At 56.2% G+C, this 14,571-nt stretch overlaps 1 protein-coding gene across 3 annotated transcripts in view; it reads left to right on the top strand.

Annotated features, from left to right (window-relative positions):
* The window catches only part of SEC31B (SEC31 homolog B, COPII coat complex component), a 57,642-nt gene that overhangs the window by 19,095 nt on the left and 23,976 nt on the right, over positions 1-14,571 (top strand). For 2 of the 3 annotated variants that reach the window (XM_029080797.2, XM_029080798.2), the window contains 12 exons: positions 724-902; positions 1,132-1,258; positions 2,885-3,030; positions 3,708-3,881; positions 4,574-4,759; positions 5,984-6,158; positions 6,585-6,890; positions 9,145-9,200; positions 10,387-10,515; positions 10,980-11,096; positions 12,315-12,386; positions 12,583-14,106. In XM_029080797.2, the coding sequence (XP_028936630.1) occupies positions 724-902; positions 1,132-1,258; positions 2,885-3,030; positions 3,708-3,881; positions 4,574-4,759; positions 5,984-6,158; positions 6,585-6,890; positions 9,145-9,200; positions 10,387-10,515; positions 10,980-11,096; positions 12,315-12,386; positions 12,583-12,762 (1,847 nt within the window). In that variant the 3' untranslated portion in view covers positions 12,763-14,106. Of the gene's footprint in view, positions 1-723; positions 903-1,131; positions 1,259-2,884; positions 3,031-3,707; positions 3,882-4,573; positions 4,760-5,983; positions 6,159-6,584; positions 6,891-9,144; positions 9,201-10,386; positions 10,516-10,979; positions 11,097-12,314; positions 12,387-12,582; positions 14,107-14,571 lie in introns of those variants that run through there. The other variant, XR_003765141.2, reaches the window with a different exon arrangement.

The following is a 14,571-nucleotide window of genomic DNA, read 5'->3' on the forward strand; positions in this document are numbered from 1 at the left end:
GTAAGCTCATAGTACAGTGTTCTGCACACCGTAAGTGCTATTCAGTACCATTGATAACGGAAAATTTGGCACGTAGGTGAGAGGGCTTAAGCAATAAGATCTATAATGGGAGAGAAGCAAGTTGGCTGGAGTTTCCTCCTTTTTGCTTCCTTTTGTCCTCCTGACTCCTGGGAGCCCAGACCCCAGCGTAAGGTTCAACAGACTCCTGAGTATGCCTTTCCTTTTAATTGAAATAATCATGTTTATTGTTATATTGTACTCTCCCAAGTGCTTAGTACAGTGCTCTGCAAACGGTGAGTACTCAGTAAATACGATTGAATGAATTAATTAGAGCATTTATTGAATACTTGCTATGTGCTCCGCACAGAGGTAAGGTACGAGGTCATGAGATCGGATACAGTCCCTGTCCCGTTGGAGGCTCACCGTTCATCTTATCCCCATTTTCCAGATGAGGAAACTGAGGCCCAGAGAGGTTAAGTGACTTTCCCAAGGTCACCCCGTAGGCCATTGGTAGGGCTGGGGTTTGAATCCGGCTCTCGGGACTCCCAGTCCAGGGCTCTTTCCTCTGAGCCTCGCTGCCTCCCCATTCGTCATCTTTTATATTTTCATATAAAACCCAAGGCTCCCCGCGGGTGTTGCCCTGAGGGGAGACTGGGACCCTGGGGAAGCCTGCACAGCCTATTTGATGGGACAGAGGGGGTGCCCTGCGTTCTCTCCCCGTAGATACCGACGGGCTGATCAGCCAGGCCCTCCTGCTGGGCAACCTGGACGGAGCCGTGGATTTGTGCGTGCGGGAGGAGCGCTTTGCGGACGCCATCATCCTGGCCGTGGCGGGCGGGGAGAAGCTGCTGAGGCAGACTCAGCAGCGCTACTTCGCCAAGAAGAAGACCAAGCTCTCTTCGGTGACTTGGTGGGGCAAGATTCGGGGGCGGGGACCGGGACAGGGGGAGACCAGCGGGGCCTGATCCTCTGGCTCAGGCAGCTACAAGTCCGCGGGGGTGTGAGTTTAAGTGTGTAAGTCCATGTGATCCCTTAATTTCCAGTGTGGCACGGTTTTGGCGCTTCCCTGACGCACCCCTGGTTCTGTCGCTCAGGCCCAGGGCCTGACAGAGCCTCCCGCTTCCGTTGCAGCTTCTGTCATCCATCGTGCAGCACAGATGGAGAGATGTGGTGTGCACGTGTTCCCTGCAGAACTGGAGGGAAGCCATGGCCATCCTGCTGACCTACTCCAGCCAGGAAGAGTATGCCGGGCTCTGCGGTAAACTGCTCACGCCCTCTCCTTGCCTCCCCTCTTTCGGTCAGGGCCCCTCCACCCCTCACCTTGGAACCCGCCTTCTCGAAGGTCCGGGGTGGTGGGAGGGTGCTGAGGCGTCAAGGGAGGGATAGTAGCGTTGTTCTTTGATAAAGGAGGGGAGAAGCTTTGGGGAATGGAAGCAACCTGCCCCGGCCACTCGGCTGGGGGATGGAGAGGAGGCAGGACTCTGTTCTCAGAGCACGGCTCCCGGGGGCCTGTCTGAGCTTTCGCCTCCTGAGGGCATTAAGTTCCTGGCTGGCATCCAGCAAGGACACTTCCAAATCCTGATCTTAACTGGGAGCCGGGCCATCTCCCTCGCCAAAGGAGAGCTATTCCTGGGCCAGGCCTAGATAGTTTTGTAATTCTGGGCTCCTCCTCTTCCCCTTCCCACATCTTGGTTGTTGGGGTGAGCAGGACAGAGGGCATCTCAAACCCCTTCCCTTCCTGATCCCCTGGTCCTTCTTGCAGGGTGGAAATGTCTTCAATGAGTGAGTTTTTTGTTACGGTATTTATTAAATGCTTATCACGTGCCAGGCACTCCACTAAGTGCCGAGATAGATTCAAGCCGATTAGGTGGGACACTGTCCACGTCTCACGTGGAGTTCACAGTCTTAATCCCCATTTTACAGGTGAGGTAACTGAGGCACAAAGAAGTGAAGTGCTTTGCCCAAGGTCACACAGCGGACAAGTGGCATAGAGACATTAGAACCCAGGTCCTTTGAATGCCAGGCCTCTATCCATTAGGCCACGCAGCTTCTCCGGCGTGGAGTCGTGGAGAGAAGGTGGAGGTGGTGAAATTGGCAGCAGTCTGACTCTCTCTCGTACTCCTCTAACTTTGGAAGCCTGCTTCTCTCTCCCTCCCCTCCTTCCTTCCTCTCTCCCTCCTCCCTCCACATCAACATCTTCCGCCACTCGAAAAAGAGCCTTTGCAGTTCCTCAGATGGATCTAAACAGTCCATCTGGGTCTTGTCGGGGAATTTTTCTTCTTTCACCTTGGCCATTCAGTTCAGGGAGTTATTGTTACGATATTTGTTAAGCACTTAACTGTATGTCAAAGCACTGTTCGAATCGCTGTGGTGGAAGCAGCGTGACCTACGGTTAGAATGCAGGCCTGGGAGTCAGAAGGTTCTGGGTTCTAATCCTGGCTCCTCCACTTGTCTGCTGTGTGACCTTGGGCCAGTCACTTAACTTCTGTGGACCTCAGTTCCCTTATCTGTAAAATGGGGATTCAGACTGTGAGCCCCAGGCGGGACATGGACTATGTCCAACCTGGTTAGCGTGTATCTACCCCAGCGCTTAATACAGTGCCTGGTCCTTAGTAAGCGCTCAACAGATACCGCAGTTATTCTATCGTTATTATTATTTTAAAAGTTAATCGGGTCAGACCCAGTCCGTGTCCCACCCCCAGTCTAAGTAGGAGGGAATGAGTGATAGGCCCCTGGTCCCCAGGCAATGGTCAGGGTCTTCGGGCCACACGGTCTCCACGCTCGCAGAGTCTGTGTCGGCCGTTCAAGAGGAGCTCCGGTGGATGGGGTGGTGGGAGAGAGCCCAAGAAACTGAGCCTCATGAGGCTTCCTCTCTCCCCTGCAGACACATTAGGGGCCCGGCTCGAATCGGAGGGAGATGGGACACTGTCCACCGAAGCCTGCCTCTGCTACATCTGCTCAGGGAACGTGGAGAGGCTGGTGGAATGTTGGGGGAAAATCCACAAGGCATCATCTCCCGTTGCCCTCCAGGTATCGCACCCCAAAATTGGTCCCAAAGGGGCAGGAGGTCTGACCCCTGGCAGCTTGTGAGCTAGTTTAGGCCGGGCCCCAGGCAGACAGCGGGTTAAGACTTGGAAAGTCAGACGGCGGGACTTCCGCTGTTCCAATTTCAGAGCACGTCGGATGATGACGGTGGTATCCTGTATGTGTTATCCTGTGTTACGGGCGTGTTATTGTATGTGGCCAGCACTACTCTAAGTGCCGGGATAGGTACAGAGTCAAATCAGGTCGGATCCGGTCCCCGTCCCGCTTGGGGTTCGCAGTCTAAGTAGTTGAAGTTGCCGGAGGCAGGACGTTCCCCAGCCCAGCCTGCCTAGGACAGCAGAAAATATGGTCCCACTCTTCAGGTCTCAGTCCGTCATGCTGCTCTTCCTCAGAGGAGAAGACTTCCTCCCCGCTCCCACACCCCCACTCCCTGTGGCAAACTTTAGTGCCTCGTGTGCTTCAAACCCACGTGGAGGAGGCTGGCACGTGCTGCTGACACTCTGGTTTGCCGTAGAGGGCACCCGACCCTGTCCCACAGCAGTGGCTCCCGCTGCCCCGTCTCTCCCTCTTGGGGACATCCAGTGGGGGATAGGGACCCCTGAAAAACAGGGTGGGAGCGGGGAGGGCCTTCTGACCGACTGTCCCCATCCCTGTCTTGGCAGGACTTGGTGGAGAAGGTAATGGTGCTGAGCAGGAGCCTTGAACTGCTCCGGGGCCCTGCGGGGGCTTCTCCGGGCCCGGCCATGGCCGGGAGGGTCACCGACTATGCCAGCCTCCTGGCTTCCCAAGGCCGCTTGGCTGCCGCCATGAGCTACCTCCCCACAGATTCCAGCCAGGTGAGTAAACGGGCAAACAGCCGGGCAGGAGAAGACCGATGCCTCTCTGTGTGTCTAGAGGCCGTGTGTCCTCGGTTCCCGTCGATGTCCCAGCTGCTCCTTTGGATTTGTCGTAATTTTTTCCCCAAAGCCAAAGTACTGGGGTGGAGGGAAGGTGAAGGGAAAAGGGAGAAGGCAGCTTGGAGAAGGGTCAGGGGCCGTTAGGGTCTCCCTGATCTTTTCGCCGCCCATCTTGACTGTAAGCTCGTTATGGGCAGGGAATGTGTCTGCTAATTCTGTCATATTGTAATAATGATGATGGCATTCGTTAAGCACTTACTATGTGCCCGGCGCTGTAATGAGAGCTGGGATGGATACAAGCAAATGGGGTTGGTCACAGTCCCTGTCTCAATCCCCATTTTACAGATGAGGTAACTGAGGCACAGAGGAGTGAAGTGATTTGCCCAAGGTCACACAGCAGACAAGTGGCAGAGCCGGGATTAGAACACGTGACTTTCTGACTCCCAAGGCCCGTGCTCTATCCATTATGCCATACTGCTTCTCTATGGTATTATACTCTCCCAAATGCTTAGTACAGGGCTGTGCACGTAGTAAGCGCTTGATAAATACCATTGATTGATTGATTGATGTGGGAGTGTATTCTCTCTCTCTCTTTCCCTCTCTCGTGTTATATCCCCCCCTCCGAATTGCAGCACACGATCCAACAGCTGAGAGAGAGACTTTTCCACGCTCAGGGGGCCAGCGTGATCGGCCAGCAGCCGCCGCCTTTCCCCTTCCCCCGGGTCCACGTGGGGGCTCCTCCTCCTCCCCAAACCAAAAGCAGCGTGGCCGCCGGAGGGTCACAGCCCCGAAGACCGGGAATGCGGCCGCCCGACCAGGTAAGAGAGCCAGCCTGCCCTGCCGACCGTGAGGAGGACGGGGACGGGAGGCCCCCGGGCGAGCTGGACGCTGATCGCTCTGAACCCCGGACTGACCAGGGGATAGGCCGGGCCCGGGTTGTAGAGGTGACTGCAGTTTGCCATTCATTTTCCAGAGTTCGAAGGCTTCTGCTGTTCGAATGGCGTGATTCCTTATAGTAGTGAAGGAATAATGGCATTTATTGAGCATGAATGCATTGTACTAATCTAGTAAGTGCTTGGGAAAGCATAGCAGGAGGTCAGGATGTGCTCCCTATAACTACTGAAGAAAAGCCTTCGAGAGGACTGGTTTGCCTCATGTCAGTCAGTCAGCCAGTCCTATTTATTGAGCATTTACTGTGTGCAGAGCATTGTCCTAAGCACTTGGGAGAGTGCAATATAACAGTAAACAGACACATTCCCTGCCTACAGGAAATAGCAGGCAATCCCTCGACTTGGGGGCGAGGGGCGAGAGCTGTAGGTTTGCAAGGAGGCCAGCAAACTGTTCCCTCTGGATCGGATCCCAGCGCCCAATCCGTCTACTTTGCTGAAGGGCTCCCACCCAGCTCAGTCACGGTACCGGGAAGCAGAGGATGGTGGGACTGGAAGGTCGGGCAGCGCCAGCTCCCGTGCAGAGAGGAGGGGCGGATCTGCCTCTGGCCTTGGCGGCAGGCTAAGTCAGTCAGCTCGGGGCGGAGCACTGTCCTGGGCTCTTAAGTAGCGTAGAATCTAATAGGGGAGGCGGACAGATGAGACCCATTGGCAAATAGTGGGAGCAGGGGGGAAGAAAAGGTGGCTGGCCAAGTAAAGCAGATTGAAATATGGCCTCATGAAATAGCAGATACACAGACAAGAAGCAGTGTGGCCTGACGGATAGAGCGCAGGCCTGAGAGTCAGAAGGACCTGGGTTCTAATCCCGGTTCTCCACCATTTGTCTGCTGGTTGATCTTGGACGAGTCACTTCACTTCTCTGTGCCTCAGTTACCTCATCTGTAAATGGGGATTTAAAACCGTGCACTCCATGTAGGACATGGTCTGTGTTCAAACTGATTAGCTTGTATCTGCCTCAGCACTTAGTACAGTAAGTAAGTACTTAACACATGCCTTAAATACACACACGCATGCATGCACACACACACACACACACACACACGTGCTTGAAGATGGTTATAAATACTTATGATTTACCCTCTCCCTTCCCCTCAGGTCTCAGCTCCATCTCCAATGCCATCTGTCTTCACCCCCCAGCCAATACCAGCGCCAACCCACCCCGGTCCCCCTCAAGGTCCCATCAGAGCCCCTACTGCAAGCTACCCCAGAACTTCGGTACCCCGGCTGGCCTATCCCACCTACGCAGTCCCGGGGCCTACCCTTGGGCCAGGTGAGTGGGGAAATGAGGAACCTCTTGGGAGAGGACGCGGACCCCAGAGAGAAGGGACTATAGGGGAGCCCTCTGGGTTGGGAGCCCCTTGGAGGGGACCACTGACTCTTTTAAGGGTTGCTGGCTTTCTTCTGGCATGTTTTGGTGCCTGACATCTGGTGGTTGATCTCCCCTCCTCCTGACTGAATCTGGTTGGCTTCGGGGCTGAGCCCTCTCCAAGGTGACAAGCCTCCAAGATAAATTTTGAAGGCTCATGGTGGATGAGGAGCTGGGGATTATGAGAAGGAGACCATGGAGAGGAGGGAGGGTCAGCCCGGCGCTTGGGGTCTGGGGTGGGGAAGCAGAGGTGGGACCTGGGGAGAGGGCGGGCGTATGTGAGAGGTAAGCCGGACTTCTGGACCTGGTCGGCGCCTTTTGTCTTTTCAGCTATGCCTCAACCGTTCAATCCGCGAGGAGGCCCCGCCCCTGGACCTGTGGGCTTCCCTGGGGGGCCGCCTGCCCCAAGACAACCAGTGCGCATGGCTCCTCCGGGCGCTCTGCCTCCGGGACCCACCTTCCTCCCGCCAGGCCCTGCTCCGGCTCCCCATCTCTCTGCCTCGCTGACTTGCCCCGTGTCCATGGGGTCCCAACCCCCTGGTCCTTTCAGTTTCCCCACAGCCTATCCGCAGGGAGGGCCGGGGGCTCCGCCCTCTGGGCCCCTTCCAGCTGCTGGCATCCCACCTCCTCCCTCAGGTCAGTGTCTCGACCTTCCCAGAAGCCACCGGGGGGTTATTAGGTTGGGGAGGAAGCGGTCCCCTTAGTGAAGGACAGTAGACCTCTGGTACTGTCACGATACGTCCGTCCTGGCGGCGCGGATGCTAGGATCTGTCACGGGATGATTGGAGCTTGGGTTAGAGCGGTGGAATGCTTCTTCCCCGTGGGCTATCAGCATAGTGCTCCTCTAGGGTTTTTCTCCGAGTGGGAAGGGTGGGCCGTCAGCCTCCCGGCTAGTATTGCTTGCCTCTCCCCCAGCCCTGGAAAGCCAGTGGATGGGGCAGGGGGTTCTCGCGAGAAGCAGCGTGGCCCTAGTGGAAGGAGCCCAAGCCTGGGAGTCCGAAGACCTGGTCTTAATTCTGGTTCCGCCACTTGCCAGCTGTGTCTCCTGGGGCAGGCTACTTGACTTCTCTGGGCCGTAGTATCCTCACCTGTAAAATGGGGACTCGATTCAGGCAGACTCTGAGCCCGTGTGGGATAGGCACTGCCGGACCTCAACATCTTGTATCTACCCCAGCACTTGGGACGGTGTCTGGCAAGTAGTTCACGCTTAGCAAATACCACAATTTTCATCGTCGTCATGACTATTATGACCGCAGTGGTGCGATCAGCACCATCAGGCACCTGAGCAGAGCCGAGGGGGTTATAACTCGGCCTACCTGTCTGTTCCTGTCATATCCAAGAGTGGTCAGGGAATTTGTTCCTTTCTAACGGACAACAGAAGGGTCCCATTCACTCCCCGGTTCACCCGTCCCTGCCTCCTCTTCTGGATGCCTCACCTAGACTGTGAGGTCTTGCTTTTTGAAAGCGGTCTCTGCCCGACCACCCCCTTGGCGCCTCTTAAGAAGCGGTGTGGCTTAGTGGAAAGAGCAATAGCCCGAGAGTCAGAGGACCTGGATTCTAATCCTGGCCCTGCCAATTACTTGGGCAAGTCACTTCTCTGTGACTCAGTTTTCTCAACTATAAGATGGGATTAAATACCTGTTCTCCCTCCTGTTTAGACTCTGAGTCCCAAGCAGGGCAGGGATTGGGTCTGACCTAATTAACTTGTACCTACCCAGTCGCTTGGAATGGCGTTTGACACATAGTAAGTACTTAACAAACATTGTTAAAAAAAAAAAAAAGAGGGAGATAGCCAAGAAGAGCAGTCACCTTTCTAGCCCCTGCTCCTTAAGTAGGAGAGGAGGAGAGGAAAAGGGAAGTAAGAATCTCCCTCCACTCATTTACAAGCACTACTGTGTCTGGAGTACAGAGGGCAAGGCCCAGATCTATCCTCCAACATCTCTTGAATCCATTTTCAGAGAGTGCTTTAGATTTTCAAAGGTGCTTTCACATCAATTATTTCATTTTCATCCCCATTTTACAGGAGGGAACAAAGGCACCATTTCCAACCGAAAGGTTGAGTGACTTGCCCAGGGTCACAGAGCAGCAGTCCAGTGGACAAGTCTTTTCGAGCCCACGAGGTTCCACGTTCTATACCAGGAATTTGGGTCCACCAAGGCAGTGTAATGAAGAGTACTGGGACACTTATTTGAATGTCCATCTCCCCTCTGGACTGCAATCACCTTGTGGGCAGGGAACGTGCCTTCCAACTCAGTTGTACTCTCCCAAATGCTTAGTCCACTGCTCTGCACAGAGTAAGCGCGCAGTGCTTACCATCGATCGATAGTTTTTGTCTCAGTGGCGGAGCAGGCCCTGGATATTTAGGACCTAGACTTAGGTCTGGCTTTAGACTAAGCCACCTCTAATGACCCAAGTGCTTAATGCACCCCATGCGTGCATTAGTTGTGGTCTTAAGCGCTGGCTGTGTGCCAAACACTGTGCTAAGTCCTGGAATACGGACCAGGCAATCGGACCAGACACAGCCCCTGTCCCACATAGGGCTCAGACTCTAAGAAATTCAGTAATGACCTGACCGCCCAGGTGCTCTTCAGAGACTTTCAAAGAATGTCGAGGGTTGCGCTTCCTGGGCGCCAATACTTTGAAGGCCCACACCGGCCTCCCTGGGTGATGGAAAGAGAGGGTGGCTGATGGCCAGTGGAGCCCTTCCATGCCCTGGTCCCTGGGTCTGAGGCGGAGACACTCCCGGTGCTGCCCTGCTGGGGTTTCTGGGCGTCTGGCAGGGATGCCAGGCCCAGCAGAGGGCCATCCCCCCAGAATCCCTCAGGGTGGGGCTGTCCGAGGAGTGCTAATCCCATCCAAGCCTCGTGTCTTGCCGCTTCCCTCTTCGCAGGACCGCAGGAATCGTGGTCTGAACCTTCTTCCCGGGGAGGCCTCCAAAAGCAAAAGGTAACCCCCTCCCCCCATTGCTTTTGTCTCACCGCTTGGGCCCTCCTCTGTCTCCACAGCTTCTCTCTCCACTAGTGCCAGAATCTGGGGCTCTTTTGGGGGATTTTTGCCCTATAGACTTGCTTGGGGCAAGGGTCGGGGAGGTAAAACCGCGAAGTGGAAGATCTGTCCCTCCTTTCTCCCCCTTCATCCTTGCCTTGCCTCCATCTGTTCACCCAGTTCTCTCTCCCTCTCTTTTTCCCTCCTCTCCCTTTCTCCTTCCCGCCCCTACTCCCTGGAAGCTCTGCTCATGGGCCCCTGGCAGGGTGGCTGGGAATTGGCTTCAGGCTGAGCTCTCTGCGGGATTAGCCCCTTTCCAAAGTCATCTCCTTTTGATCTGGCCTTCTCGGAGGGAATCGCCCCCGGACTGGAGCAGCCTTCTCCTTCCCACCCTCCCTCTCACCTCCCTGGGCTGGGAGCTCTTCCCAACGCAGCCCGAGTTTGCTCAGCCAGCACTTCACTGCCGCTAATCTCCGTATTCAGGGCTCAAGCTGCGGCAGGGGCGGGGTGGCTCTTTCCGGGGAGTAGAGGCCTCTGGCGTGGCTAAAGGCTCCCAGGCAGGTCCGGGCGCTCACCGAGTTCCACCGGGGGCCTGCCAGAGTGCTTGAGTTGGTCTCTGGTGATCACTGGATCCTCCCTTGGGAATCCGGGAAGGTCAGAGCTGGTTATGAAGGGCTGTGCTTCCTGGGTGAGCGGGGTTGGGGTGGGAGGAAGCTGGTGGCTGGAGGGCCATCTCTCCCCGCCAACACACTCCTCCCCTCACCCCCCGCAGAGTGCTGTTGGCCAGGGCTGGGTAAGAGCCCAGGGGTACTCCTGTTCTCCATTCTTCTTCTCTTGTCACTGCTGCCTGAGGGGAAATGAGAAACGGGAACTCATATTGGAGGACAGAACCCCGGGGAGTTGGGGGTGGAGGTTGGGGGAATATGCTCAGATTTCTACTGGCAGCTTCCATGCCAGCAAAATGCCCCAGAGGAAGTGATGGGGGGCGGGGGGGAGTAGATGTCAGGGGATGGGGGAAGGATGGAGAAAATTGCTCTCCTGGGCAAAGGGTGTTTGTGGTTTGACTCCTGGGGGATGGGAATGGATCGGAGGCAGGCGGCCAGCATCTTCCTCTCTTTCTTTCACGATCTCTGCCGCTTCTCCCCAGATGGCTCCTCCCGCGCCGATCACTGCCCCCGTGATGAACCTGCCCCCCGGGGGTGTTCTCCTTCACGGTCCCCCCGGGCATGAGACAGGGCAGGCCCCTCCAGGGGCCCCACAGGAACTCAACCTGCAGGTAATGGGCTGAGCCTGGCACCTCCGGTTCCTCTCTCGTAGATCCCCCCGGCGGGTCCGCCATGCAGCCCCCTCATCTTCCGGGCCTTAGTGTATCCAGGCCACCGGAATCCCCAGGGCCGCCTCAGGACTAGGGGACTTGGTGGGCAGGGAACCCGAGTGAACGGGGTTCACCCCGCCCTCCACCCACACAACTGTCATTCATTCAATAGTATTTATTGAGCGCTTACTATGTGCAGAGCACTGTATTAAGCACTTGGGATGAACAAGTTGGACTGTCTTGTCTGATGCCTGATGAAGGGGGTCTCAGTTGGGGTGGGGTAGGAGCTGGGGGGTCGGGAAGAATTTAAACCGGGACTGGACCATCTGCCGCTCAAGGGGCAGCATCGCCCTCGTTTTCAAACCACCAGGGCGTGGGTTCGGGGGCGGGGAGACCCGGGGACTGATTTGAAGCTTGTCGATCAGTTTCATCAACTGCCACCGGAGCGAGTGGAGAGGAAGGAGCTGCCCCCAGAGCATCTCCCTCTGAAGACTACGTTTGAAGGCCTGGTGCAGCGCTGTTCCCTGGTAGCTGCCGATCCAGTGAGTCTGCCCGCCACAGAGGGCATCGCCCGCCTCCCCTCCTCCCTCCCCTCCCCACCTGCCTTGCCTCGCCTCGAGGTCGTGTCTGTTTCTCTCATATGTCTCCGCTCTCTGACCATAAGGCTAATCAGGACCGTGACCCTGTCTTTTAATAATAATTCTGGTATCTGTTCAGCGCTTACTGTGTGCCGGGCAATGTATTAAGCACTGGGGTGGATGCAAGCAAATGGGTTGGACACAGTCGCTGTCCCACATGGGGCCCACCATCTTAATCTGCATTTCACAAATGAGGTAACTGAGGCACAGAGAAGTCAAGTGGTCACACAAGATGCAGACAAGTGGTGGAGTTGGGATTAGAACTCAGGTCTTTCCACGAGCCCATTCGACTTGCTTTTGTTTGTTTTATTTTCATTTTTTTTAAGAATACTTGTTAATTTCTTATTATATGACAATCACCATACTAAGCGCTAGAGTTTATAAAGGTAATCAGGTTGGACACAGTCCCTGTCCCACTTGAGGCTCACAGTCTAAGTAGGAGGGAGTAGGGTTGAATCCCCATTTTACAGATAAGGTAACTGAGGCACAGAGAGGTGAAGTGACTTGCCTAAGGTCACACGGCAGACAAATGGTGAAACTGGGAGTAGAACTCAGGTCCTCTGACTCCCAGGCCCGTGTTCTTTCCACCAGCCCACATGCTTCCCACACTGCTCTTTTGTGGGGAAGAGTGGATGCTTCCTGGTCACCTCAAAATCGACCGGGGTGGGGAAGGACACCAGGCAGGACCGAGGCAACTGAGGGCAGCAGAGCTGAGCCAGAGTTACTTCTCCTACAGAGGACTCGAGTTAGGATACGGGTTGGGTCTCAGCTTGGGGGCCTGGAAGTGTGGGCCAGAGTGAAATTACCACTGGGGCAGCAGGAGTGTCTTCCCTCATCCCCGAAGACCCTGGAGGCCGGGGGGAACCGTTCTCCAGGATGGGGGACCCAGCTTTAGTTCAGCTGACTCTTACCACAGGGGGATGCTCAGGAAGGGGATCTCTGCCAAATGTCTTGGTGTTGAGGAGCCACACTGTCCGTGGCAATGCCCTGGCCAGTTTTCAGGGAGAGCAGCCGGTGGGCCGTTTCAGGGAGAATGGCCACCCCACCCCTTCGTGTTCTGGCGAACCGGCCCCTGAGGCTTGTCCGACTGAGCTCAGTGCCGCCTGTTTCCTTCCGACCCAGAAGACGAAACGGAAGCTGGAAGAGGCGACCCAGCGGCTGGAGTGTCTCTATGAGAAGCTCCGGGAACGAGCGGTAAGCGCTGCCTCCTCGGCCGGTACCTTCCCCGCAGCTCCCCTCTCGGTCATGGGTCCCGGAGTCTAGTTGTCCGGGATTTTTAGGGGGCCTGGCTGGGGGTCTCAGCCTCCCTCGGGGCTGTCTGCTGGTTGGGGCAGGTGGCGGGAAGGGAGGAGACTGGGCCCAAGCGGCTGACGAGGCATTTTCCCACCAGCTGTCCCCCCACATCCTCGCGGGGCTCCATGAGATCGCCCGCTGCATGGAAGCCCGGAGCTACCAGCAGGGCCTCCTGGTGCACACCCAGGTGGTGGGCAGCAGCAGCTTCAGCGAGGTGTCTGGCTTCATGCCCGTCCTGAAGGCCGTCCTGACCATCGCCCACAAGCTGAACGTTTAAATCCCTGCCGAAGATGGGGAGGTGGGGGGGTTGCCATGGACATGGAGAGGGAATCGCGCTTGTCGATTCACCCGGGCTGCGGGTCACCCTCTCCCGTCCTGAGCTCAGCTCCCAGGCTGGCTGGGCTTGGAGAGTGTCATCGGGCCAACCGTCCTCGCTCCCCCCACCCCGGGATGTCCCGATTCTGCCGGAGGCTCCTGGACGTAGGAAGCTTCCGTGGTGTGTGTGCTGCTGCCCTGAGATCCCGCCCTCCTGCTCTTCACCCTCCACTTCCTCAGTGGGACCTGTCACCGACTTCTCTTGTCTCGGGCTTTGGGCCCCTGAAGCACAGGACCAGAGCCGGGGTTGGGCCTGCACGAGGGCCCTGTCCAACCTTCCTGCCAGGGATTGGTTTGGTCACTGGCTCCTCCTCAGGCCCTCCGCCTTAAAGACTCACCTGAGCCATGAAGGTCTCCCTCTGCTCACCCCTGTTGGCTGCTGAGCAAGCCAGGGGGAAAAGAGATCGTTTGGCTTCATGTCCTTCCGTCCCCACATTCCCCGCCCTCCCGATCTCTGTCTTGTCTCTTTTTTTTCCTCTCTTCTTGGTGGAGCCCCATTTTCTCCTTCTCGAACCTCACGTCTTGTCACCATTGAGGCTTAGCTGCTTTCCAGGCTCTGTGGCCCCAGAGGCTCAGGTAGAGAGAGTAGGTTGACCCTGTCCGGGGCGGTGGAGCACATACCCCTCTCTGACTCCAGACGGCAGCCCCTCCCACGGGCCCTCGCGTGCCTTGAGATCCTCAAGTTAGAGAGCGTGGTAAAGGCTGGGCTTTGAGCGGGCTACTCAGAAGTCAGGGATGGCTGGGCTGGATCTGTTTTCCTCCCCTCTCTATTTTCCTGGCTATGAATGGAAGGGGAGTGGATGAAGGTGGGTTCGAGGGCCTGTCAGAGGATCATCTGTGGGTGGAATGCTCCTTTTTGCCAAATGGAGGGAAGGGAAAGGTGTGTGCTATTCACGGGGATCCTGATCACCAGAGGGTACAGCTCCCTTCAGTAGTTTTGCTGATGCTAGGTCAAAGAACGGTTCCTCAGCACTCTTAGTGCTAGAAAGTTCAGGATAAGCTGAAGGGAAGGAAGAAAGGGAGGTTCTGACTTCTCCGGTGCCCTGAATTGGACTATGGGGGTTTGTCTGGTGTGTTGAGGGAGGGGAGGTCCTGTTCCCATGTGCGGCCCCGGAGGGTGGGGACAGTTTGACTCCTCTGAGGTCACCGCCAAGTGCCTTCTGGCTGCATTCTCGGTTTGGTTTCTGCTGTTTGAATCACTGAAATAATGGTAAAATAAAGCTGCTTCCCTTTGGTTTCCTCCGTTCTCCATGGTAAAGTGACTATTTTGGCCCCTTCTGCCCCTGCAGGCTGCCAGAAGTCCTGGGGTTAGAGGGGGGTCCTCAAGGACAAACTGAGGGGTGATGGATGGGAGGGAGCCCGGAAACGTGATCACATGATCGTGTGGTTGTGTGTGTCTGGGGAGGTCCTGTATCTGGGTGTCACACACAATTGTTTGGGTTTTTTGAATAGACACACAGGCACACGGTGCAGCTCAAGAGATTCAGCTCTCCCCTTGGAAAGATGGCCCTGTTCCTCGTTTGCTGTTTTGCAAAAGTTCTACCCGCCAACCCCGTTGACCAGCTGGTAGCGTTGGGGGGCTTCCCCCGCGTCTGCTAACGAATCCTTCACTTTGGCTGTGTAGACAACAGAGCGCAGCAAGTGGACTTTGGGCCCAGATGTGGTTCTGGCACAACCTCAGTGCTCTGCAGTGATGTTACCAATAATCACT

Source organism: Ornithorhynchus anatinus, chromosome 16, assembly GCF_004115215.2.
Source record: "Ornithorhynchus anatinus isolate Pmale09 chromosome 16, mOrnAna1.pri.v4, whole genome shotgun sequence".
Taxonomy (NCBI): Eukaryota; Metazoa; Chordata; class Mammalia; order Monotremata; family Ornithorhynchidae; genus Ornithorhynchus; species Ornithorhynchus anatinus.